Source organism: Patella vulgata, chromosome 9 (assembly GCF_932274485.2).
Source record: "Patella vulgata chromosome 9, xgPatVulg1.2, whole genome shotgun sequence".
NCBI lineage: Eukaryota > Metazoa > Mollusca > Gastropoda > Patellidae > Patella > Patella vulgata.
In genome coordinates, this window is record NC_065887.2 from 35,680,518 (window position 1) to 35,707,914 (window position 27,397).

Genomic DNA, 27,397 nt, shown 5'->3' on the forward strand with positions numbered 1-27,397 from the left:
ATAATAATGAAATGGATACACTTTTGACGCATAGGATCCGTACTCTCATTTTGGAGTCAACCACAACAGGGCAGCATCAAAATTCAAGATGTCGAACACGCCACAGTCAAGAGTCAGAGATTATCCAACAAATAGTCGTTTATTTGTAATTTGCGGTAAAGGTGCAGATGAAAATGCGTTCAAGGAAGCCTTTGGAAAGTATGGCACTGTTGAAGATGTCTGGGTTGTCAAAGATAGGCGCACAAATGAAGATAAAGGTACGCTATCAGGCACCCGGATTTTATTATCTTTGTTTTATAATTTGTGTGACTTACTTAGGCTCCGGAGCTTCCCAAAGAAAGACAGACTGCACACAAGGTCAATCATATCGTTTGGCACAAAAAAATACTCATGAATTGGAAGTTACCAATAGATAAATTCCATATGTAATTACAAGTCACAGCTTATTCAATTATCTAGCATCATGGACAGTTCATGGAGATAAACTGAGAGTGAGACAGCATAATTTTATTTAAAGGGACAATAACACTCTTGCTGGCTTGACAGCTCCAGAAAATAAATAATAGCCTTATTCTAAGTATTAGATGTTTATGTGTCCTACCTGTTGTGTAAATGCAGGACGGAGGGGCTGACAAGGACAGCTGTCTAGTCGTTCGGATGGGACGGAAAACCAAGGTCCCGTGTACACATTGGCGTGCATGTTAAAGATCCCTTGACAGTTGGAATTCGATATAAGAGTAGGCCGTAGTGCCACTGTCCGGGCAAAATTTCCCTCATAGCACACTGTATGGCGTATGCCCTTCTTCATTAGCCCAGTTCGGAGCAAAACAGTAGGACGTTAAACCCCATTTCATTTCATTTCATTTGTTGTGTAAATTGTCCATTATATCCTATTTTACTTGTGCAGAGAGTTCGAAATTATTTTTAAATCCAATTCACGTTTGAAAAGGTTTACGTTAGGCTTTTCAAATCATTTAGTTGAATTTTTCCAATTTTTTAAATTAGGTGTGTTAAGATAAAATTTGTATCATCAATTAATTGGAATATTGTAAAATAGTGCAATTTGTTGACTAGAATAAAGATTGGGACATATTATTCAGTTACAACAAGAGTGGTATTGAGCCTTTAATCATTTATTAAATTTGAAATACTACCCAATATACTAATCGAATACTACCCAATTATACTAACCGAATACTACCAAATTCCACCCCATACTACCCCATACTACGTTAAACCCCATTTCTCTCTCTACCCCATACTACATCATTGTGAAAAACTGACAGAATATTTCAAGATATAAATGAATATGAAATAATTCATGGACAACTTTTTAAAAACAATGTAGACAATGGCATGTGATTGTCTAATTCAGCTTTGAATGTTGGTCTTATTACACTTGCCCTGTATGTTCAGGAACCGGCCTATTGACCCCTTGTCAAAAAGTTTTCAACCCCCTGTAAATTTTACTGGGCAACTTATTTCTGCAGTTGCACGTCAGTCCCTGTGAACGCCTGTACAATGTAAAGGAACATTTTAGTGAGAAGATATATGACCTTGCTTACCTCGCTAGAGTCTCAGTATATGCAACACAGCATGCTCTTAAAAATATGTTGCCTTCTGCTAAATAGTATGGCAGCAGCCCTTGAGATCTAAATATAGTGTAGCGCAGAAATTTAGACCCTTGGCGATATAAGACGAAACATAATTTAGGTACGGTAAGCAGGTGGGGGGAAATTGGAATCTGAAAAAATTACAATCTTCAGTCATTTATTACTTTGCCTAGCCCAGATACAATCTAATTTTTTCAAAATTTCCAAATCTGTTTCTTCTGCTTACCTAAATTCTGTTTCGTCTTATATCGGCGACAATATAAACTTTGTGTGTTGACCTATATTTAGAATGTCATGGCTGCTCAAAGACAACTTGATAGGGGAGGACGTTTTTAACAGCATGTACATGTAGTGTTGTAAGCTTAAAGGACAATATTGGTGCCAGTCATTATCACATATGTGATAGAGCTGGTTAAACACATTCAAAATATAATTTTAACACAGAGATCATTGCTACGATAGCTGAGTAATAAAGGTCTCCTGAGGCGGAAGCGATGAACGCCAAAAGAAAACACGAGTATCTCTCTATATAACTGACTGATGTGACGAGTGTTAATGGATATACGGCCGAATTTCTGCTCACTAATAATTCCTTCGAAGACCCAAAGTTGATATATGGGACTCAGTGGCGGATTAAGCTCCACCAAGGCCTGAGGCGGCAGTTGTTGGAGGGCCTATTTAGTTTTTAAATAGGGCCTATTTAAAATGGCGTGGGCCTAATTAATTTCGGGCCAGGGCCTATGTTGATTCCCATTGGGCCTAAACCCAACCCCCCTAACATTCATTGTCTATGCGTTTTTAATCGTATCAGACAAGTCTAACAAAATTTTTTTTACAAAATCTTTGGGCCTGAGACTGCAGCCTCATCAGCCTCACTGATAATCCGCTACTGATGGGACTGTAAGAGGATGCCTGACAATTCAATAAAGTAATTGAATGTCATTAGATAAGAGAACACGAGAAAAATAGAAATAGTCCGTACATTCCCTTGTTTATATTCATTCTATATCTTATAAAAACATGGTAATGCACAGACTTTTTCTGTTTTTCTTTCGTGTTCACTTATCTAGTGGCAGTCAATTCTTTTTATGAATTGTCAGATATCCTATCACAATCTCATACAACAACTTTTGGTCTTCGAATGAATTATTAGTGAACAGAAATTCACCCGTATATCCGTTATCACTCGTCGCATCAGTCAGTTATATAAAGAGATGACTCGTGTTTTCCTTTGGCATTCGTCACTTCCGATTCTGGAAAACTGTATTACTCAATACAAGCAATGATCTCTGTGTTAAAATTATATTTGGAATGTGTTTAACCAGCTCTATCACATATGTGATAATGACTGGCACCAATATTGTCCTTTAAACATACATTATGCAAGAGCTAAATCTGTCTATTGCAGGTCTTTCATTAGGCCTGAAATGTTATCTAAATTATTAATTAGACATTAATTAACTTATCCAGACCATAATCAACTCTAGATGGCATCACTAGCCTGCGAGCTTTAGTGGATTGGGAGATCTACTGCATAACTTTCCTTCACGATTAAATGGATAATCGAGACTATGCTGTTTATCGTACTGACTTTAGTAATGATGATCAAGGCTAGGCGGAAATTCAATCTCTTTGTCCTTTATATTATCTAGTTTTTATACGCCCACATTTAAATGTGGTCGTATATTGTCGTCGCCCCCGTCCGTCGGTCCGGCATCCACAAGCCTCTAGAGGCTAAAGTTAATATCCGATTGACTTTAAATTTATACACAGTGTTTAAGATCATAAAACGAAGAAGCCTATTGATTTTCAGCGATTTCCGATAATTACTGCCAGAGTTATGGCCCTTGATCACTTCAAAAAATCTTGTGGACGCTCTAGAGGCCAAAGTTGATATCCGATTGATCTTAAATTTATACACAGTATTTAAGGTCATGAGACGAAGAAGCCTATTGATTTTCAGCGATTTCCGATAATTACTACCAGAGTTATGGCCCTTGATCACTTCAAAAAATCTTGTGGACGCTCTAGAGGCCAAAGTTAATAATATCCAATTGACTTTAAATTAATACACAGTGTTTAAGGTCATGAGACGAAGAATCCTATTGATTTTTAGCAATTTCCGATAATTACTGCCAGAGTTATGGCCCTTGATCACTTCAAAAAATCTTGTGGACGCTCTAGAGGCCAAAGTTAATATCCAATTGAGTTTATAAAAACCAAACAAATTTTAATGGTTTCTCAGTTGTTGCTCTTAGTAAAAATAAATGTGATACGAATGGAATTGCAACCCCGTCTCAAATCACAGCCATTGAAAACGTTACTTGATAATCGAGATTATGTAGGTGGAGTTAACGCCTGTCAATCAAACGACCGTCTATTCTCGGAGACGGTGAAGAGAGAATTGACTCCCATTTCTAGTCAAAAATTACAATAGTGATAACTTTGTTCAGAATAAAGTAATTTGACTGAAATTTTCAATATATTCTTCTTTCATCATCTATTTTTGAACTGTTATAGCAAGAATGGCCAACTCCCTAATAAAATCTCCCATAGTGTATCTTTAATGTATTATAAATGTTTCATTACCGAAAAAAGTAAAATATGCGACAACTCTTGTTGACTGCCCGGATGATTTAGCTGCTGTGGGCGTATGTTTCGTTGCCTGGCAACCTATCTTTAACTATTAGTATTATAGTGAGAACTGCCAACTCGTTATCGAATCTCCCATAATGTATCTTTAAGGTAAGCAAGGTCTTATTTTCTCACTAAAATGTTCCTATCATTGCACAGGCGTTCACAGGGACTGACACGCAACTGTTTAGCAGTAAAAAGTTGTCCAGTAAAATTTACTGGGGGCTCAAAACTTTTCGACAAGGAGTCAATAGGCTGGTTCCTGAACCTACAGGGCGAGTGTAACAAGAACTTACGTTCAAAGCTGAACTACTATTGTTAGTGTCTCACCAGTCAAGTTATCTCCCTTCACCTCCCAAGACTAACATTGTAAATGAGATAAAAGTACAATAATATGATTAAAAATACATGTAGACCCTGCATTAGTTCCTGGAAAATAAATTATTATTACGTTTTCTGTTCAAGAGTTACTCCTCTTTTCTGAAGACCTTGTAAACGCGATAGAGACTACGGTTTTTAATGGGGGGGGGGTTTATATTTGATATGAAGTATTTGGACAATGGGAGGATGAGCCTTAGCGATTTTCCCTGTTCCCGTCAATCTCTTGCAAAATGTGAGCATAACTTCCAAGGCAACCGCTTGTTATATTTGTCCCCCCACATTTCGAAGAAAACAGAAAACTATTAAAATTAGTAGAGCTGAGCCAATGTAATAAAAGTCTTCATAACTTGTACATGTAGTCGATACTTATTATACATGTTATTGTTGTATAGCATTTTTGATGATTGCCTACTTTACTTTAAACATCAGAAATGAACACTGGTCACTATTTTAATATCTTATCGCATGTTCACTGTAGAATTTACACATACATGTACAGGCAATGTTATTTAATGTTACATATTCACCATTCTGTCTGTAGAAACACAATTATAAGCTAATTGATGACAGTCATTTTTCATTTCAGTTAAATAAATCTGCGATCGGGAATAGATACTATTGCATAACACAAAAGTTTGTTGTATGTTTTTAAGCTTTCAAGTTAAATTTTGTGACCTGAACTCCTAGGGAGGCTGTAGCTCTAAAAACTGCACATCACATTACACCACCTTGTGTTTTCTTTACAAAATTTGAATATGGGTAAAACATTTAAATAAAATGGCCAGTTAGTGGCAAATGATTTAATTTAAGACTTTAGAACACAATAACTTTCTTTTTAATTGACATAGAATGTTCAAACTTGGTGTGGGTGTTTATTAGGTGAATAGTGAATGCCTTGACTGTATTTGATGATGAGTTTTTGATTCTGATTGTATGAGCATGATAAAACAAATGTATCAGTCTTATTCTTTGAGCGGCATTTAGCAATTGACATACGTAATAAACACAAAACCATAATATGGAACACAATCACTATTTTAAGTAAAGCGACGTTTGCTTGAAAACATTGAGAGAACCCTCAACGAAACATTGCTTAAACTAAATTAGTAATTGTGTTCCATATTATGGTTTTGTGTTTATTAAATGTATTGATGATTAGCCTAATTTGTCTTTTTGTTGTGGTAGGTGTTGTCTATGTCAAGATGGAGAAAACTTCAGAGGCAGCTTTAGCCATGGAAGAATTGAATGGGAGAAAAATTGATAATCATCAGGGTACACTTAAAGTAAGCCGCTTTTATGATACTTTTTATACTTAATTTATATAGGTACACATTATAGTGGTCTGTCTATACAGTACAGTTCAAGTATATTGTGCCAAAACTCTACCCAGTTTTTTTCTCGAATGCTGAAATTAGTGAAACTACTGAAAAAGATAAACATTTTGAAATACTTCAAGAAATAACTAACCTTGGGTAAGGGGTGATCTTGCTTGAAATTTTCGAGTTTGAAAATTTGGGTAAAATACTATTGAATTTCTCCTTTTCATATTAACCTTGTGAAACTCTTACATGTACACAAATATTATATTCATGGATGCTGTTTCTAGCCTCAGTTAAATCCAAATAAAAATGGTTGCTTAGCACATGAGGCTGAGGTCCCAAAAGGATCTGGACGTAATAAAAATTAGGCTAATTTGCCTACAAAGTTGTATGTGTCTCTGACAATTCGTACATTTTTCAACTATTAGATTAGTGGATGTCATAACCATTAATAAGTACTGAATTTGATAATATTATATTCCCCTACCATTGATACAGATTATCTTTTAATCTTTGAAAGGTTGTTGTGGCTAGTAATAAAGCTGAAGGGTCAAATAGAGATGCAAGAGAAGATGAAAAAACTCTACGACTTTTTGTTCTCATCCCCAAAACTTTTACAGAAGCCGATTTACGAAAAGAGTTTGAGGTAACCAAAGCTATAAGATTATGTTAATGTTATTTTAATATGTCATATCATGTTGAAGCATACATATTATTGTAACCTAATTATAACATCCATTTACAATAATAAGAATTAACCTAACAAAATTGGAGTGGAGTGTGGGATTAATAATTGTGCACTGATTTAATTTGTGATTCCGTGCAAGAAAACAATGTTTATTGAAGCATGTTCATTTCTTGTTGCGAAGAGAATGAATCTGAGGCAACATCCAGCCACAGTACCCTCTCACAAAAAGATATTTTTTTGCTGGGGAATATGATTAAAAAAACAGGAACCTAGTTATATCAGTATGGTATAAGATTGTAATTTGTTTTGTAAAGTGTTGAAATGTAACTCTGCCAACCCACAGACCAAATAAAAGGTTTGGTTTGGTGAGATGAAATATCTCAATTACCATTAATGTTGCATTAACCAAAACAATTATAATCCTGAATAGCACCTGCACATACAAATCCAATTTATTAATAAACATACTCAATTTCAAACCTTTTTTTCATTAATAGCAATTTGGTGACATAGAATTTTGTAATGTTGTCATAGATCGTAATACAGGAGAAAATAAGGGCTTTGGTTATGTAAAATACAAGAGACCATATCATGCAGCTCTTGCATTTGAAAGCTGTAATCCCAGTAAGTATAGGCTACACTTATTACTTGAAAAGTTTGATGAATTTAAGATCTGTTACTGTATAATATATTTTAGCGATGGGATATCTATTTCAGCATGCAAGTTTCTTATAACAAGTAAATAGTATGAAAATTTATCCCATTGATTAAAATGTATTTTTTAATGCTTTTATTCTTTACACATAATAACTATAAATTTAACTGTATTTATTGTATTATAAAGTTAAATTATTTTTAATTAATATGCTAATATTATGGTATGTACAGTTGACTGAGAGATTAGTTCTCCAGCCAGTCAATTTCACAGCCATTCATTCAAGACTGGTATATGTATGGCTGAAACAAGAACCTTGCTGTTCTTAACAACGAAGGTGACATGTAAATAGCCATATGCAAATTTATAAAAATTGATTTTCCAAAGTCAGTCTCTAACGTGAAAATGTGTGCACAAAGAAAAGATACACTTCAACTTGTGTTTACAAGCATATTATTGAATTTATAAGTTTTGTTGATATGAGTACCAGGAAGAAGCCTATCAAATTTTAATGCTTTCCGATGAATCCTTTATCACTTTTCATTGTCTTGTAAATTACAAGGCTGCTCATACAACTTAGTGTATGTTGTCAGGCAACCTATATTTATCATTTATATGATGGTTATTCTCAGCTGTTTACATTATGTTTTGTTAGCTTTTAAACCAAAATTTGCTGATCCACCAAAATCAAAAACAGAAAGAGAAAATCGAGAGCTTTATGGTGATCAGCGTCGTGATAGATCATCAGATAGATATGGAGGTGGTAGTAATCTTGGAGCTTCTATGATGGACAGATCACCAAGAAATAGGGGTAACTGCCTTAAAACTCTAATTTTATACGCCCATAGTTGATGTGGATGTCGAGTAGAAGTATTTAACATATTTGAAAGTTACATATGTGTGCACTTAGAACTGGACTTACGATTGTAAAATGTCACTATCTTTTTTTTATTGCAACAAATAAATGGTTAGCATTTGAAATACAAGAAATAAATTCAGAAATGCTATCATCTATAAATATGAAATATCTAGAAAGTATCCTACTTCATGAATTTTCAGGTATGAAAAGAGGGTTTGATGAAGAATTGGGATATGGTTTTATGCATGAATCCAATCAAAGGCAATCAGGTATATATAACGTATACATTATCTACTTCATTTTCTGAAATCTACACAATGAAATGTTTATTAAATTTAAAGGAACAATTATATTACATTTCATAGTCACTTGTTCAAATTATATAATAATTGTTTGTGGTTGAGTGTTTTAATATTTAGGTCTAATAAGATAATACTTTGATTCTTAATTTGTTCAAAATAAAACAAGCTCAGTTGGTACCAAAAAAAAATTATTTTTTAGAAATAAGTTAATATTTAGTCAATGTTTAAGAGTCATTAGTTGAACTTATATTTTGACCTTTCTTTTGTTATAATCTTTGAAATATTCTTTCCATAAATGCAACAATTTGAACTGCTTTATATCCTTTTATCATGCAACAATGACTTGTTTTATAATGACATGATTGAATGAATTTATTATCCCTTAAAATGCTTGTGAGGTTTTCAAACCACATTAATTACAAACTTGATACAAAATAGTTAAATTTACCTATATAAATGTCATGGCACTTTAATTTTAGACCACTGTCAAGATTATTTTTATACATGTCCCACATCGAAATGTTCTTCTGTCATTCACGATTGCTTGTGAACGCTACAGACTTGGAATTTATACAGTCTTTAATTTCATATAATTACTGTTGACGTTATGGCCTTATTCACTTAGAAAAATCTGGTTGATGCTCTCTAGTGGTTAAAGTTATAATCCTATTTACAGACAGTGTTTATGTTCATCATACGAAAAAGCCTATTAAATTTAAATAATTTTTAATAACTCGATCAGCTAAAGTTAACGTTGTACTTTGATTTCTTGTCAATTTCACAAGTTGCCCTTGACCATTGTCTTGTATGCTTCTGTAAGGAATGAATAATTTGGGCATATGCTTTGTTGCCTATATTAACAGATCGTCTATTTGAAAAGCAATTACCTCTGATGAGTTGACATTGTCTTGTTTATTTTATTTAGGACCTAGAGGAGGAGATATTATGGACATGTTACAATCCTACCCAACAGCTAGTCATCAAACTAGATTACAGATTATTACGGCACCTGGTCTCAGTAACTCATATCTGGCAAAACTAACTAACCTCGTACCAGGGTTAGAGTACTGTGACCTCAATGAAGTTACAGGTACATTATTTATGATATAAAATATGTGTATTATATTTAATTAGTATTTGTGCTTTGATCATCTGTTGTCTCTGTTTTGTTGTGCAGTTCTTGTGTATTAGATCCTATCCAGTGTCCTTGATAACAATATGATGTAATTGATAGTTATCTTGTATTTCTATTGCTATTGTTTAAAGACTGCAGAATAAATGCCCAGCAAAACACAACAGACAGAATAAACCTAATGTCAAAATGAATATAAATCTACCACATGACAGAACCCCTCTGTTTAAGATACTGACAAATGGAAGTTATATCAAACATACTATACCCTACCTTATGCATGATACCCATCACAAATTGATGCTAATATCAGTATAATACACATTGTGACAGAAAATGATATACTTAATGCTGGAATAAACTAGATTAGAAGTAAGAGATAGTCAGTATTGGCTCAATTCTAATATAATTACCAAAATATGTCATCTGGAAAGTATTTGACTCAAAACGTGTTTGACACTTTTAAGAACTTTCGCAATGGATGGCTCAACGATAAGACTTAGTCCTGAAGGATCCCCGCTCTCTTTGTTTACATTTACCAAAAATAAATACAAATTCATACAGGAATTTATCTTTTCATGTGACCTTTTAATTGAGTTATACTACCATTAAAGGAATATCTTTCACATATGATTTGGTTTATAGATAAATACATGTCTGTAATTTACTGGATACCATTTATCTGATATTAAAATAATTTCATGTTGTTTACTCATAAATAAACCTATGTTTAAAATATTTTTTGAAGGAGTAGCCCATGTGCGTTATTCAAATTCACAATGTGCTGCATATGCTCGAGATAAATTAGATGGTTTTGAATATCCAATTGGTAGTCGATTGATGGTGCGCTATCCAGAAGAAGGGTCAGATTATGGTAGTAGTCGAGGAGGAGGAGGAGGAATGGCAGGCATGTTTCAAGGGTAATATATTTACTTGATTGTTTGATTGTTGTTTGAATAAACCCACGTTTAATGTGGATATATATTGTCATCTGACCACAATTTCTTGTGACTGCTCTTCAAGTTTTTTACAGATCTTTTATCAAATTTGCTTATAAGGTGGACCCCTAGTGGAGTTATCTAACCATTTAGGTTCATATTTTTGAATGAGAGTTCTCAAAAAAAAAAACGTGTGAAATTTCAGTTGTTTTTTTTTATCATTAAAGACATTTATGATATAAACAGATATTATGCACAGGGTTTTTTCTATAACACAGTCCTGATCCTAAACACAGTGTTAGGCTTTGTCTCCTGTTCTACAACTTGTCTCTTGTTCATTTACTATTGGTGCAAAAAAATGTAGATATTTATGTAGATTGAAATTCATGAATATTATATTTATTTCAGAAATGACAGATATGCCATTGATGATAGGGTAGGTTATATAAAACATCTATAAACATTAATTAAAACAATACAAAAGTAAATCCACCAGCTTTTAGTTTTGTGAACTCCTCAAGATTTTGTTGGATAGGTTAATGTTGGTTTATCATTAAATCCAGAAAAAAATCTAGTCTTGAATATTTGATTTATTGTTACTAATTCATTAATTAATTGGTTCATTGCTTCAGATGAGTGGATTAGGAGGTGGAGGTGGTGATGATAGTAGAGAAAGGGTACAATATTGTAATATACCCCTTCCTTTACCTCAACCATTACGTACCGAAGACACACCAGTAGCACAAAGATTATTCATAGTATGTCAGCCAGCAGCTGTTACAGAACGAGTTTTACGAGATGCTTTCTGTCGATTTGGTAACCTGATTGATGTTTATCTCCTGGCAGGTAATATTAACTTTTAAATTAAATTAAAAAGACAATAATATTGATGTCATTAAAAGCCTGTATTGTGAAATGAGGAATTACGAATAGTTTAAATGATTTTCTTTGATTTTTTCAAACTTTTCATTTTTTAAAGATAGATTATGGGAGATTAGATAAAGAGCTGGCAGTTGTCTCTATAATAGTTAAAAACTAGATGATGTAAAGGGAATTTGCTGAACATTTCAGTCAAATTGTTCCACTCTGAACCAAAATTTTAGCGATTGAATTTTCGGGCTATGCTCGATCATCATTACTAAAGTCGGTACGATAAAAAACATAGTCTCGATTATCCATTTCATCATTAAATCATGAATGGAACGGAAGTCAAACAGCGAATCGTAACCTAATCCAATAAACATCGCAGGCTAGCGATGACATCGAGAGTTGATTATGGTCTGGTCCAGACAATAATCAACTGTCGATGTCATCACTAGCCGTCTGGATAATTTTATTAATGTCTAATTAATAATTAAGATAACATTTCAGGCCTAAAGAAAGACCTGCAATAGGCAGATTTAGCTCTTGCATAATGTATGTTTAATAGAATATTTGTTAAAACCATTACAATTTTCTGTTTTATAGGTAGAAATTATGGCTATGCTAAATATGCCAAAAAGGAAAATGCAATGAGAGCTATTCAGAATTTACATGGTCAAAATCTGGCTGGACAAAGAGTTAAAGTTTTGGAAGCTGAACCTCCAAAATCAGGAGAGGGAGATGATTTTATCAATAAAAAAGCAAGATATTAAAAAAATATGTATAAGAAAGGTGAGTTTTGTGTATGTATGGGTAGTTTATAATAGATGATGTTGATGAGTTTGACAATCTTCATTCCTTGTATTGATGTTAAATCTGTCTTCTGAATGAAATATTGACAAGCTCTAAAGTAATGAAATTGATCACATTAGCATTATAGTTTTGGACAAGAAACATTGAATTTAAAAGATGATGTAAACACATGTTATTGAAACCTAGTATGACCAGGTTGAACAAGAGAGTCCATATAAAAATTAAAAAAATCTAATATATGAAATATATTTTGCTTTTCCCGTTTGTCACACAAAAATTTGTCAACTGAAAATGATAAATAGGTTTTACCCAGTATGTTATTTTTGATTGTGGAGGGCTGCCTCTCCCCTCCCTGAAAAGACATTCAGGTGGGGGCCTGTTGCAGCTTTTTGAACAAGTAGTTCTTGATGGAATGTTTATATGGTGGTATGGAGGATTCCAATTTTATAACTTGATCTTATTGTTTATTTTGGGCGTAAAGACAAATCATATCGAAATATCATCCAACTGTTTACGTTTAAATTCAAGAAATCTTGTGAACAAGATACACACCAAATTTCCCAGAAGAACATTGTCAAAATTGATTATTCATTGTGGCATAAAAGAAAATCCTATTATCTAATTTTTCTGATTGTAAATTTTGTAGGTGTTTTTCTGAGTTATCTTTCAATTCATGTGTTAACTGAAAAAGCTCTTGAGCAAACGTGGTGGGATTGTTGTTGATATCGTGGCCACAAGAATAAAGTAACGAACCCTAATGAAATTAAGATTAATTCAGTGAGATATTACAGAGTTCTCCCTTCCTGTATTTACTTTCAAATTCATGAAATAATGGACTGTGATACAGGAGATTTTCAATGAAATTTTTTTGAACTTGATTGGGTATAGAGAAAAATTAATGAAGTTTGAATGCATTTTTCAGTTATTTTTACCTTTAAAACTTAATGTTTATAATAGATATATTTTTAAGACTTGGTCTGTGGAATTTAATTGAATGGACGACATTGCTGCTGTTGGGCAAATAGAGTAATAGAGAAACCTGACACGCCTACTTCTATGTTAATATGTCCAATGAACTGGAAACGTAAACTCACAGTCCATATGGGTTTATTAGGCTACAAGTAACAAGGATCCCTTATCTACCATATTATATTAGGCTTACGATTTTGAGAAATGCAGCAAAACCCGTACACAGCTTGATACTTTGTGACATTGTCTTGTAAAGATGAGACACAAGATCTTTGACTTAGTAAATAGAAGTAGCAGTTATGAGAAAATCAAAATTTATTCTTTGTTTTTAATATATTTACAGTTCCAATTGTCAAAGGAATACAAGGTTAAAGAGACATTTTATAAAGGAAAAAAAATATTCAACCAAAAAGTCTTAATAGTTTTGGAATTGGAATATAATTTCTTGTGTAAAATGTCTTTTTAATGATGAACCATTGTACTTTTGATGATATTATTAAAAAGGATGTGTTTTATTACAGTCAGACGCAGATTACGGACGGAAAGAATATGACACACTGACATCACAGAACAGACAAGATATAAACTGCCAGTTGATGTACGTGACGTCACATGACTGACATGATACTGTAAAAGATACATATACTAGTGAAGACTGAATCTTCTTTTTAAAATTGACCAGACACTAAAGATGTTTTTATTTAAATCTTATGGATCTATAAATTGTGACAATTTGTTATTTCCTTGTGTATAGTTAAACACGTAAAAATGGACATTTTAAATTCTTGATTTTTATTAATTGATATCTAATACTGTACTTGTTTACATTAAGTTCTAAAAGTGAATTTATACAAATGATTCTATGATTTGTCAATATTAAGTTAATACTAATTACTATCATATCCATTTTGTAGTTAATCATTATTTTTTGTCTCTGAAATAAACCATAAATACCATAATAACTTATATGTAGTTACTTGGACGCTCACTCAAAAGACATTGTTATTTCATGATCTGTATTATTATCAGGTTTTATATTAAGATAAATATAGAACATTCTAATAATCATTGTTATAATTTATCATGTGACTTCTTATTCTGACTAATTTATGAATATGGTTTAATGGGAATTGAAAATGAACTGTCAACGGTATTAATCAGCTCGCTCCTATTTCAGTCAATATTAGGAAATGTTAATGAGTTCAGATTCATTTGTTCCTAATAAGCTGAGACTCAAGGATCATTTACAAACTCATATATTGAACCTATATTTTTGGAAACCCTTTATATCAGCTCTTCTTTTGAGAAGTTTTATTAAATTAGGAGAGATGTAATGACATGTTGTTCATACTGTCACAAATGAGTTGATATAAGCACATTATCTAGCTAGAGTCTGTTTAACCCAGGTATTTGTAAGTGTACACTGTATATAAGATATTAATGCTGAAAAGTATAAGCATATCCTTAGAACAGTTTAATGCCTTACAGCCTACAAATTGTCATTCTTCAAATAACTCACTATTAGTGCAGTAATAACTGTATATATATGTGGATCTTTGTTTTACCTGTAGCTGGCCTGACCACAGTTCTGTAGTGTAAATTAAACATTATCATTACAGTAGAAATCAACTTAGTGATTCCAGTGCAATATAGTACATTATGATTGAACATGGACCTTAAATTATACAGACAAACATTTTAAAATTCTCCTTTGTGCACCAGAGCTGTAGTAATGTTAATAGAGTGTAATCATTACATGTTTTAAGTAATGGTCATGTAATGAGTAATATTTTAAAAGTTATATGAGTAATGGAAATGTAATAAATTACATGCAGTGGTCAATTACATTTTAGCATCAAAGAAATAAATTAACGGAAAAAAATCTCCAAAACTTTAGGAGTAAAAAGAACCTTTCCAATAGACAAAATAACTTGTCCGTTTAATTTTTATTATACCCTCTTTTCTTGATTGAAAGATTGTTACTCCTAATTAGCAATCAATCAATCATTAGGCATTAATTTGACATCAGGGTCACCAAACAATCCATTCTTTCTATTGGCTTTCAAGTCAAGTATGCCCATCATTTTATGGTTACCTTTTTGTACTTTGTTTCACATTCATGCTGAATAAGTTACCTCTTATATACAAGGTTTATAGATAAACTATTTGGATTAATTAAGAATATTGAAAAAATATTGTTATTTATATAGTCATTGAGTAATGGGAATTAATTACTTTCAATGTATTGGTCAATGGTAATTAAGTACCTGGATAAAAACAATAAAGTAATTGTAATGATTACATTAAAAGGTAATGGTAATGTAATAACTACATTTTTAATGTAATGGCTCCAGTGTGTTGTGCAGATGAATATGAATATTCTTTTGTTTAATTGGCATTGCAGATTTTACATCCTTGACATATTTTATTGGTACCAGGTAAATAGGGTTTCAAAAGATTTCTTCTTCCCTCAAAAGAATTAGTGTTGACATTTAATTATAAATATTTGCTGGGTAATCAAGGCTGTATTCACTAATGTCCTTTTGACAATTAAATGCAAAAGCCCTATATTTTGACTTAACGGGTAACTGATGTTACCTGTATTAATCAGGCACATGGAATATGCTTCAATTGGATTATCAATGGGCATAGATTTCGTTTAAAATAAAGATAAAAACATACAAATGCCATGTTTCCGCATGCCATATTGAAAGCTCATGTCAGTTTTGTTCTATGGCAAATGCTATATTTGCCCATAACCTTTTGATCCAGTAGTGGCCATGACAGATTAAATAGGGTAGGTTGGGAGAATGTAGTTTGATGAATTTGAAACAAATCTTAATTAAAGTTTTGACAAGACATAAATGTAAAGCATTGATTCATTATTATTATTAAATAGTGATGCCATTTTCACAGAGCTGACAAACATTTATGAGCTTTCAACAGCGATGTTTCATTAATTTAAACTCTACATCATAAAATGTTTCAATGGCATTTAATAATTGAACTGGAATATACTGGTCACAGTACTATGGAATACATTTACTGTTTATTAGTAATTAAACTGGAATATATTTATCATAAATCTATGGAATACAATTACTGTTTATAAGTTATTAAACTGGACAATTCTATGGAATCTAATTACTGTTTATTAGTAATTAAACTGAAATATACTGGTCACAGTACTATGGAATACATTTACTGTTTATTAGTAATTAAACTGAAATATACTTATCATAATTCTATGGAATACAATTACTGTTTATAAGTAATTAAACTGGACAATTCTATGGAATCTAATTACTGTTTATAAGTAATTGAACTGGAATATACTGGTCACAGTACTATGGAATACATTTACTGTTTATTAGTAATTAAACTGAAATATACTTATCATAATTCTATGGAATACAATTACTGTTTATAAGTAATTAAACTGGACAATTCTATGGAATCTAATTACTGTTTATTAGTAATTGAACTGGAATATACTGGTCACAATACTATGGAATACAATCACTGTTTATTACTAATTGACATTTCAACTAGGCTTCTCTAGTCTTTATCATTGCTTGATGAAAACTAGAGACACCCTAATTGAAACAATACTCAGTAATAAACAGTGATTGTATTCCTTAGTATTGTGTCTTGTGTATAATATATCATTACTGTACGAAGCCATCTATTGATTGACAAGGACGATATATAGATTAATTGTTGCTGACTTGCTACACTGAAGCAGACAAGAGACAAAACCAGGACGACAAACTGCCAAGACATGATTTATATCTCAAAGGTAACATTGTTGTATGTAGACAGAAATACTTGATGACTTATTTTAATATTGAAGCTGATGATTGGTTTTAACTTTAAATTTCTTGCCGTATTTTTGTTCACTCATATTGAAATGTGGTTGTATATTGTTGTCACCCCTGTCTGTCTATCCGTCCATTAATTTCTTTTGTATCAGTTATAGATTAAAGTTATCTTGTGATTGACGTGGAATTAATGCACTGTTAAAGATACATTATGGGAGATTAGATAAAGAGCTGGTAGTTCTCACTATAATAATAGTTAAAAACTAGATAATATAAAGGGAATTTCCTGAAACTTTCAGTCAAATTGATCCACCTTGAACCGAGTATTTAGCGATTGAATTTTGGGTCTAGCCTCGATCATCATTACTAAAGTTGGTACGATAAAAAAAATCATAGTCTCGATTGTCCTTTTTTGATTTAATCAGAAGCAGCAGACCTGGTTCTAATCCAGTAAATATAATGGCTAGCGATGCGGATGCCATCGAGAGTTGATTATGGTCTGAATAAGTTAATGTCTAATTAATAATTTAGATAACATTTCAGGCCTAAAGAAAGACCTGCAATTGGCAGATTTAGCTCTTGCATAATGTATGTTTAATAATTAAGTCGAAGAAGCATTTTGAACTAAACACCTAAAGTTCTTGTCTGTTGACAGAAAAATTAGAAACCTATCAAATTATTTCTTTTGATTATTTCATGTGTTGTTGACTTAGATGACTTTTTAGTGTCTTGTGAATGCAAAAGAATAAAAATATGACACACTTTATGGATGGCTTGCTTGACTTAACTGCTGTGGCCATGTTTCATTGCCTGGTAAACTGTCTTTTGTTGTTGCGTCGTGATTAGTATAGCTCATGTGACAGACTCTGTTCTAAAGTATTTTAAGGAGGAAAATATGAGGTTGAATACATTTATATGAAACAGCACCAGAATATTAGTTTTCAAGACAAAAAGAAACAGTGAAATTGCCATAATAAAAGAAAATGTGCCAAGTTTCAGAAACATAATATTGTTCAACAGAAATGTGTAATTACTAAAAAACTAGAAAATTTAATAGTAATCTCAATATTTTTGGTGATATTTTTTTATCTAGATTTAATTTGAAACTTGTAATAACCTTTTCGACTGAATCTGTCACATAAAAACACAGTGGCTGGTCCCAAACATAATTTTTTTCAAATTTAAATTATTTTTTTCGCACATTAGAATTATTCAGTAAGACAAAAGCAGACAATTTTGTTTTCGATATACATGTGTTGACTACTTAATTTATTTTTATCGGTTTATAAATTTCCCACTGGTCTGTTTGTCTACTATCGGTCTAGTGTGATCAACATTGATTTATGAATTTTAAGTTTCTGAATATTTCCTTTTGGATATCAAGAATTTAATTTTCTGTTCAATGGAATTACTGGTTTCATCTTAACTTTTAAATCATTAGTATAATTTATTTATAATTTTAGGTGCATATTTGGTAAGTTGAATGGAGCTGATAAAAAAAAGAGTTTATTTACAAGCAAATGTGGACTGAAGGTAAGCCCCCCCCCCCCCCCAAAAAAAAAAATTTAAAATAGAGTAACGCTAACTCTGCACTATACTTCCACATTCCTGCTTTGATTGATATGGTACTTTTTAAAATGAAGAGAGGGAAATATGAAATGGCTGCAACAACTGTAATGTGACAAGAGGCAAACAAGGCTAGTTGTTGGGTTTGTTTTGCTACATTTACAGGCTAAATATTAACAAAAAAGTGGATGAGACACCACTACTGGGGGTCAGGGCATGCACCAAAATAAATAGTTGCTGTCCTTACGCTATAAGGAATAAATATACCAAGTTCCAGGATGATCCATTCAGAATTCCAGCCTGTAGACAAAAAACCCAAAAATTGACCATGGCTCTGCCCCTGGGAGTTTGGACATGGACTAATATAAATAGGTACAACCCTAGGATAGATCATGGAACAAAATCTGTTAATAATTGCAATCTGTAGAGTATTTACAGACAAAATATTAACAAAACAGTGGGTTTGGCAATGTCCAAAGGGGTCGGATCATGGAACAAAACCAACTTCCAAGATAATCCATTTGAGCCTTGTTCTGCCCCTCCGGTTCGGGACATGCACCAAAATCAATAATTGGCATCCTTAGGCTATAAGGAATACATATGCCAAGTTCCATGATGATCCATTGCGCGTGGATCTGCTCCTAGGGGTCGTGACATGCAACAAATTCAATAGTTTCTGTCCTGGGGTTTGGGCATTTCATCAGAAACAATAAATATCATCCTTAGGGTATAAGGAATAGGTATGCAAAGTTTCAAGAGGATCTGTTAAGAATTGTGGCCTGTAGGCGATACAGACACACCCAAATTATTTCATAATTGCATGTAGGGCCAACTTCAACTTCTTAATTAAATATATGACTTGTGGGTAGTCATGTCATGACCCAGGGCTATATTTGATTGACTTGTTCTAGAAGCTTATATCTATTATATATCGATAAATCTGCAGGGAGAAAACTAAAAATATTTGATGAAACTGTGCACAAATAGATTTAATCTGATATCATTTATTTTTTTTGATAGAGCTGGACAATTAACTAAATATGACAGCAGAAACTTCACCTAAAGTTTTGTTATTTTGTGTCCTCAAAGGTAGATTTTTAAATGTTATTTAGAGAGAGGGGGAGAAATGAGGTTTAATATCCACTCCACACAAACTATGTCATTTTGGAACTAACATAAGGTTCAATTTTATTTCAATAATTCGAGTGCATGTGGGGATCTTTAGCAGTGGTTGGGAAATGGGTGGACACGGAGAAAACCCACAAGGTTGGAGAGATGACACTACTCCTTGTCACGTACAACCGGGAAATCGAAACCACACCAGTTGACTCAGTGACAGACATTATGATATAGCGCACACACGCTACCTGTTCGGCCATCCGACCCCCCAAATGTTATTTAGTAACTTGAATATAAACTATATAAAAGCTTTAACTACATGTATTAACAATAAGATCAGTTATCAAAATATTTAGAGATCATAGCTACTCTGGGCATTTGCTTAGTTACTTTTCAATGTTTCTCTAAATCTAATTAAACTGGATGTTATTTTGTTCTGTACGGTGAAGGCATCATAGTCTGAACTTGATCTGGCAGCCATCAAAGTGTTTCTAAAGTTTCACAGATTTTCTGTAGCATGGATTTTGATAAAGAGGTTGATCTCTGTAGTCGACTAATCAGATCTGAGCATTACTAAACACATCATATACAAAAGGTCTTTACACCAATATTAAACATACATTATGCAAGAGCTAAATCTGATTATTGCAAGTCTTTTTTTAGGCTTCAGATGTCATAGAAATTATAAATTAGATCTTTATTTACACAACAAGCACAAAATCAACTCTGTAGACTCACGAATGGCTTGGATTAAAACAGGATTTCATTGATTGATTAAATTTTTAAATGGCGTCGTAAGCTGAGATTAACCGTTAAGTTGACTTCATACGCCCGGAAATTTTAGATCGAGGCCGCATGTTAGTCAATTTGATTGAAAGTTCGATATATACGGCCTTGATATTATGTTTAGTTCTGGTTAAAATGAGAGAGTGGATGTCGGTATTATACGCTCTTTTGTCACTTGCGTTTATAAAAATTATGGAAATTGATAAACATCGCAGCTAACATCACCCCAGTTGAATTGCAGCCCCATTGGATCACTGTTTCCTATTTGTCTGCTTCGGGAGTTACGTAGGCCTACCAGTTACAGTACATGAGTACAAGCAGGCTAACAAGAAGTCGGCTATAATTATGCCTCATTGATTTGGTCCATTCCTTTCAAACTTTCGCTTCTTATCTATATATTAAAAGTCTTATTTTTAATTTGTAGTAAAAATAAATGTGATACGAATTGAATTGCAACTCCATCTCAAACTGAATAGGCTAACGGTACCACAGCCATTGAAAACGTTACTTGATAATCAAGATTATGTAGGTGGAGTTAACGCCTGTCAAACGACGGGCCATTCTCAGAGACAGTGAAGAGAGAGTTGACTCCTATTTCTAGTCAAAAATTACAATGGTGATAACTTTGTTCAGAATAAAGTAATTTGACTGAAATTTTTTTTATATTCTTCTTTCATTATCTATTTTTGAACTGTTATAGCAAGAATGGCCAACTCTCTATTAAAATCTCCCATAATGTATCTTTAAATATTAAGTGGTGTAAATAGATGAAAAGTAAAACAGAATAAGTATTTGGTATGATTTTAATTATACTTATTACTAGCTATCCCTGTCCTTTTTAGCATTTCCAATTTATAAAAGCCCTTAAATTTCTATTTCAGTTTAAGCAAAGTTGAGCACATGTCCAGGACAACAACAATTTGCAGAATCAAAAGTACTATAAACAGTTTTATGTCACTTTCTCCTTCAATAATTACTTGTAGATGTTTTAATTTTGCAAGAATTGTAATGGGAAACATTCAAGCTTTCAGTGGTAGTCTGTCTCAAGATCAACATCCTCTGAACACACAGATGAAATTAATGTGTGCACAAATATTCTGGTTCTCTGATACGGTCGTAAATTTTTATACAATCTTACTTATTTTTTTTTATGGTTTTAAAACATTCTGATTGTCAATAAGTTTTATTAGGCATGAGAGATAAGCTGTGCAAAAATTATCGTAAAACAAATTCAATTTTACATTTGTACAAACAACTTGCACACATACTATGGTCACAGTTATAAAATTTGCACACTAATCACTAAAAATAGATTACATCTCAACACGTTGGCTAATTATTAGTTGACTTCGCATATAATCAGGTGAAACTGAGTGACATATGTTGTACATCTAGTTACAATATTAGCTTCATATTAATCCATTGTATCTTAACCAATCAATTTATCTGTGGATTTAACTTGTATGTTTATCATCAATATCTTGCAAACAAACTAGACATCTTAAGCTTTGAACTGGACTGAGATACTGATAATAATAATTTATAGAGATTATAAAATAAATATTTTTTACTTTAAAATACACAAAATCAAATTCCCAGAACATCAGTTGTCACCAATTTGCACCAAAGTAAAGTTATTTGTGTAGATATTTGGCATCTATTGTATAGATGGTTATGAAAACAATCTGTCGCACCTCCATTTATATCAAGCTGATATTGTTGAAGTACTCATGATACAACTTCCAAATTTGGCAGGAATTTTCATGAATGAAATGATGTGTAAAATTTAAACACAAATTTGTGATAACTGTATACTTTCAAAGTGTACTTTAAGTCATGTTTCATTAAAAAGTGTACCATAGGTTCCCGATCCAAACTGAATTATGAAATTCCTATTCCTCTTACAAAATCACTGATACCTATTCTTCCAAAATATATTTTTAAAAAAAAACTTTTATTGAATATTATGCCTAACATACTGAGAATTTTTAAATTAGTATCACTCTAGATGAAATTATATCAAATGCAAATGGTCCACATTAAAATTCATATAAATAGCAATCTCTAGAATAGGTAGAATATACTTGAATTATGTTAAAACAGTATTTTAAAAGCATGTACTAATGTTACCGATGGACAGACTTTTTGTACAATCAAAACAGTTTGAACTACGAAGGCATAAATAAAAAAAAAACATACAATAGAACTAATGAAATTTTACATGGCACGCAAAATATTGTGAAATGATAAATAATGTACAATATTTCCATGTAATACCTGAATGCTATTTGGATTCATATGTGGCCATTTTAACAGTTTCAAATGTTCAACTATATATACAAATGGGCCTTAAAACTCTCTGTTAATTAAAGAAAATCAGGGGTGTGTGCAGAAAAATGATCGAGGGTGTTTGTGTCCCCCTAATCAGGTGTGACTGACTGCAGAGCCTGGGGCAGGGGTCTCCTCCCAAAAAAGTTTCCAAGTCCATTTCTCAGTCATAAGTGGTCTCTTGTATAGACTCTCTCTACCTTGATCGACATTTGTCTGAGGCATTTTGGGACTAACATAATATGGTACAATTTTATTTCAATCATTTGCTTGCACGTAGGGGTCTGTAGCATCTACAGCATTTTCATGCCAATAAATGAATAAAACCTATTTATCCATCTCTTGATTCAAATTGCAATCTTACGACTGATTAACACCAGGCGCGTCACATCAAACTTAAGGGTTCAAACTGGTAATGGATGCGTGATCCCCTCTGTATTAAATGTGGATCTTTTAAGCAACCAATAACATCAATTGGCTCAATCAGATAGTCTGCATTAAGCAAACACCATGTATTTATTGTAATTTCTTTGTAATATTGAACTGAAAGTTGGTCTTCTGGAATGGAATGATAAGGTAAATTTCGAGTAGATATTACTATATCAGTCATCAGTAATGCAAGTATCCTTGTAACTGACCATTTGTGACAATTTGCTTTGTGACCTATTTTTATCGACAAATACAATAAAGTCACTTAATACAACACAATCACATTATCGGTGATTTTTTCGATGATTTAAGTTGGCTACAGTTCTCTCTATTATTTGGAATGAATATTGTAGAAATGAGACCTCCTTTTCTAGCTACACCACTTTTTTGTACAATCGGCTCTGATGGTCCACTGAAACATTGCTATCTGCATGAACTGGTATAGGAATGTTGGTATCTGGTTGTTTTGGGGTTTTTTGTAAACAATATTTTATTTCATTTGAAAATGGAATGGAGAACAGGCTGGGCCTATGTTGACTCCTCTCCAGGTTGGTATCTGTTGTTGTTGTCGTACATATAGTAATAGAATCTTCACTTTTTGTAGCAGATGCTTCACTTTTTATACACCCACATTGAAATGTGGTCGTATATTGTCTTCGCCCCAGTCCGTGGGTCAGTCCGACTAAAGATTAATACACAGAGTTTAAGGTCTTGAGACGAACAAGTATATTGATTTTCAATGAATTTTGATAACTTGAACAGCTAAATCCATGATATTAAATGTTTCATATACTAAACGTTAGCATAGGGCAGAACTTTATAAAAACCAAACGAATTCTAATGATTTTCTGATAATTACTTAATGGGTTGTCACTCTTAATCAGATTTTAGTGTATTATAAATGTTTAATTACCGAAAAATAAAAATATGCGACAACTCTGTGGGTGTATGTTTTTCGTTGCCTGGCAACCTATCTTTAGTTTAATGTATATGCCTACTAAATCTCGGATATCTCTAAAATACTTACCTCTCCACGATACACATTTTTCCAGTGGAAGACAAAGAACAGTTCATGTTAGATAAAAGGTTATGAAAACAAATTTATCTCCATTACTCTCAAACACGTGTAATTGTTTGAACATTTTCTCCCCCTCAATTTCTGTAATAATAGTGAGATCTTTCTCACACACTTCTTTTGTGAATTTGAGCCACACCGAAATATCATTTGTTGGCACAAGCCATTCAACATCACATACATGTACTTTGTGAAACCAGCCATTTCCAACTTTTATTAATTGATTATGAAAGATTGGAGTATCAGCCAAAGTCTTCACTTGTGATATATTCTGAGCAAATAGACAGTTTTGTCTCTTGCTATTTTTAGTAGATCTGCTGTTATTGTTAACTTTACTATCGATTTCACATTCAGGTTTGTGATTGTCATTTTGGCACCATTCTTCCTTTCCTTTTGTTGGTTCTATTTGACTTTGATCACTTTCACTAAATTCTCTCCAATTTCTTCCATTTTGAACATAGAAATCTTATAAAAACATAACACTTATATAACACATAATAAAATACTCCTTTCCGCTTCAGAATTGCACTTAAACATTTGGTTAGATGGTGTAGAGAACAAAAAAATCACGTCTTTTCTGGTAGTGAAAAGAATTTGCAGCCATCTTGCATGAGCCAAAACGAAATATTAAAATAACGCTAATGTTTCACGAAAACTGGACAGACACACATTGATTTTTAAAACCATTTTCCTGCAATGTTTAAATGGCATACAATAAAACAAATACAGCCATTCCCGAAAGGGACAAATTAATTCTATGTGACATAAAAATACAAAGTTAAGACAAATATAAGACCACTTGATTAATGTAGTGGATGGACAGATCAGTCAAATTTTCACTGGGGTTTGAACAATTCAGTTTTCAGATCTTTTATTTTTCTCATCAGTATATTTTTAAGTCTGTTTTAAAGAAGGCACTCTAACCAATATAATTATGCAAAAACTAATTAAAAATTCTAAAACAAATGTTATTTCAAAGCATTCTAAAATCTTGGTAAAAAGTATCTGTCTTAAATGATGTACATGTAATTTATTAAAATATTTGTAATTTATTTTTATCAAAAAATATATCAATAAACCTGGTTTTAAGTATTTTATATGTTCAATAATATATGCTGGTTTTGAAGATAAGAAAAATATTTCAAAACTCTTTTTCCTTTTTCTAAAAAACCAATACATTTGTTTGATACCTACGGATACACTTTATAATAAAACGTGCCTTAAACTCTGATAAACAAAGAAATAGAACAGTGTGTACTACAAATGGACTACAAATGATACCTTATTCCATGTAAACAAATTTTACACTGTTTGATAGAGATGCATGGAAAGTGATGTAAGTTCTCAGTAAACAAATATCATTTCAGAATATAACTTGGAAAGTGGGTAATTGATGTCTAAACAAATCATATAAGGGTTTTGCCTAATTGTATTAAATGATTAGATCACTGTTAGATATTCCAACCTCGTGGGTTTTCTCCGGGTCCTCCGGTTTCCTCCCACTGCTAAAGACCCCTACGCGCAAGCGAATTATGTAAATAAAATTAAACCATATGTTAGTCCCGAAATGACCTAGTTTGTGTCGAGTGGACGTTAAACCCCATTTCTCTCTCTCTCTCTGTTAGATATTATTTTCCTTTTTCTGAATTTAAATTATACTTGTATGTGGATTTATTTTTGCAAGTGGAAAATGATTGTAATCTAGACTGTCTTCATGCTTCAATAAAATTTATCATTAGTGAGTGTGGAAATATTCTCTTGTTTTTTGCCCTGTTACCCAGTATTGTATTTTGTTACCGAAAGAGTTTTATTCTTGATATAAATGTATAGGCAGGTATTTTTGCTGTTAAAGGCTTAGGATACAAAATTCTTGCTGGTGTTTTTATTCAGTTCACAAGTGAGGATGAATATATCCGACTTTTCTGCACGGATTCAGCTAATGAACACGGTCATACGCCATGCAGTGTGCTATGAAGGGATTTTTGCGCAACAGCCTACTCTTATTTCGATCTCCCCTTGTCAGTGATGCAGGACGGAGGGCCTGACAAGGACAGCTGTCTAGTCGTTCGGATGGGACAAAAAACCGAGGCCCCTTGTACACATTGGTGTGCGCGTAAAAGATCCCTTGTCAGTTGGAATTCAATATAAGAGTAGGCCGTAGTGCCGCTGTCAGGGCAAAATTTCCCTCATAGCAAACTGTATGGCGTATGCTCGTCTTCATTAGCCCAGTTCGGAGCAGAACTGTAGGACGTTAAACCCCATTTCATTTCATTTCATTACTTATTTTGATCTCCAATTGTGAATGTTTTTTTACATGCATGGCCATTATAGAGAAACTTGATCCAGTTACAGAGACAATAAGGATACAGAAAATTTAAATCGCGGTTACTGAATTAGCAATTCTAAACTTTATGACATGGTCACATTAAATACTGCTGATCAGAAAGCTGCCATTAGGCCTACAAAGGTTACATTGTGGCCTTTGGTTCCACTAAATTCCAAATCTATTAAAGCCATGGTAGTAAATGTTTCAGTAATGAAATACGTTTGGCAAAGCATGAACATAACAGGCAGGGCGAATCCGGAGGAAAAGTAACCTGACAGTCCGCCGTGATGATAAATTCGCTAAGGTTAAGGTTTACCATGTACCTGAAGCAACGACTGCGAGTTTTATACATGGATGTACGTAGTTAAAGCGAGATCAAGCCTTCTATTGAAGATGACGGTTAACTGGCTTATGAAACAGGCTAAACAATTATATTACTCGAGTAGAATCTCAGGCAGTAATAACTAGGGTCACCCGTGCACCCACAATTTTCCGTACAGAAAGTTGGTCTCGATACGGCGAATGTACACGCTTCAGTGGCTTATCTCGAAGTGATTTTAGTCCAGGCATTGTAACTCAATTTGGCACCATTTCGGGCAGTTGCTGCAATAGAAATGCCGACCACGTTTTATGGTCGGTCTAGACGTACATTATCACCCCAAAAAAGTCCCAGTCCGAAATCCATTCCCAAATGGGTCAAATTGGCAAAAATCCAAAATGGACGCTGGTTTTGACTGGAAAATGCCAATTTTTATCCACTTACCATAATATGATTGAGTTTGG

General features: G+C 32.9%; 1 protein-coding gene across 3 annotated transcripts; it reads left to right on the top strand.

Annotated features, from left to right (window-relative positions):
• On the top strand, window positions 1-26,030 carry LOC126831832 (RNA-binding protein 45). Of its 3 annotated transcripts, XR_007684376.2 has the most exons (14): window positions 1-257; window positions 5,814-5,911; window positions 6,468-6,593; window positions 7,133-7,259; window positions 7,946-8,101; window positions 8,350-8,418; window positions 9,377-9,541; window positions 10,332-10,503; window positions 10,930-10,957; window positions 11,154-11,367; window positions 11,989-12,174; window positions 18,449-18,518; window positions 19,572-19,640; window positions 21,338-26,030. XR_007684376.2 is itself a non-coding variant. In XM_050562465.2 (12 exons), the coding sequence occupies exons 1-11, from the start codon at window positions 89-91 to the stop codon at window positions 12,153-12,155; spliced, it is 1,491 nt and encodes a 496-aa protein (XP_050418422.1). In that variant the 5' UTR covers window positions 3-88; the 3' UTR covers window positions 12,156-12,174; window positions 13,686-16,264. The 3 variants fall into 3 exon arrangements, 1 of the variants encoding a protein (XP_050418422.1); XR_008789232.1 differs by lacking the exon at window positions 19,572-19,640; XM_050562465.2 differs by lacking the exons at window positions 18,449-18,518; window positions 19,572-19,640; window positions 21,338-26,030 and adding an exon at window positions 13,686-16,264 and having other exon boundaries at window positions 3-257.
• The last annotated feature ends 1,367 nt before the right edge of the window (window positions 26,031-27,397 follow it).

What these genes read in the sequence shown, in the direction of transcription:
- LOC126831832 (XM_050562465.2), top strand. Translation starts at nt 89, where the DNA reads ATGTCGAACACGCCACAGTCAAGAGTCAGAGATTATCCAACAAATAGT. An exon ending in ATCATCAGGGTACACTTAAA is followed by an intron (nt 5,912 to 6,467) that starts GTAAGCCGCTTT and finishes AATCTTTGAAAG; the next exon opens with GTTGTTGTGGCTAGTAATAA. An exon ending in TGACCTCAATGAAGTTACAG is followed by an intron (nt 9,542 to 10,331) that starts GTACATTATTTA and finishes TATTTTTTGAAG; the next exon opens with GAGTAGCCCATGTGCGTTAT.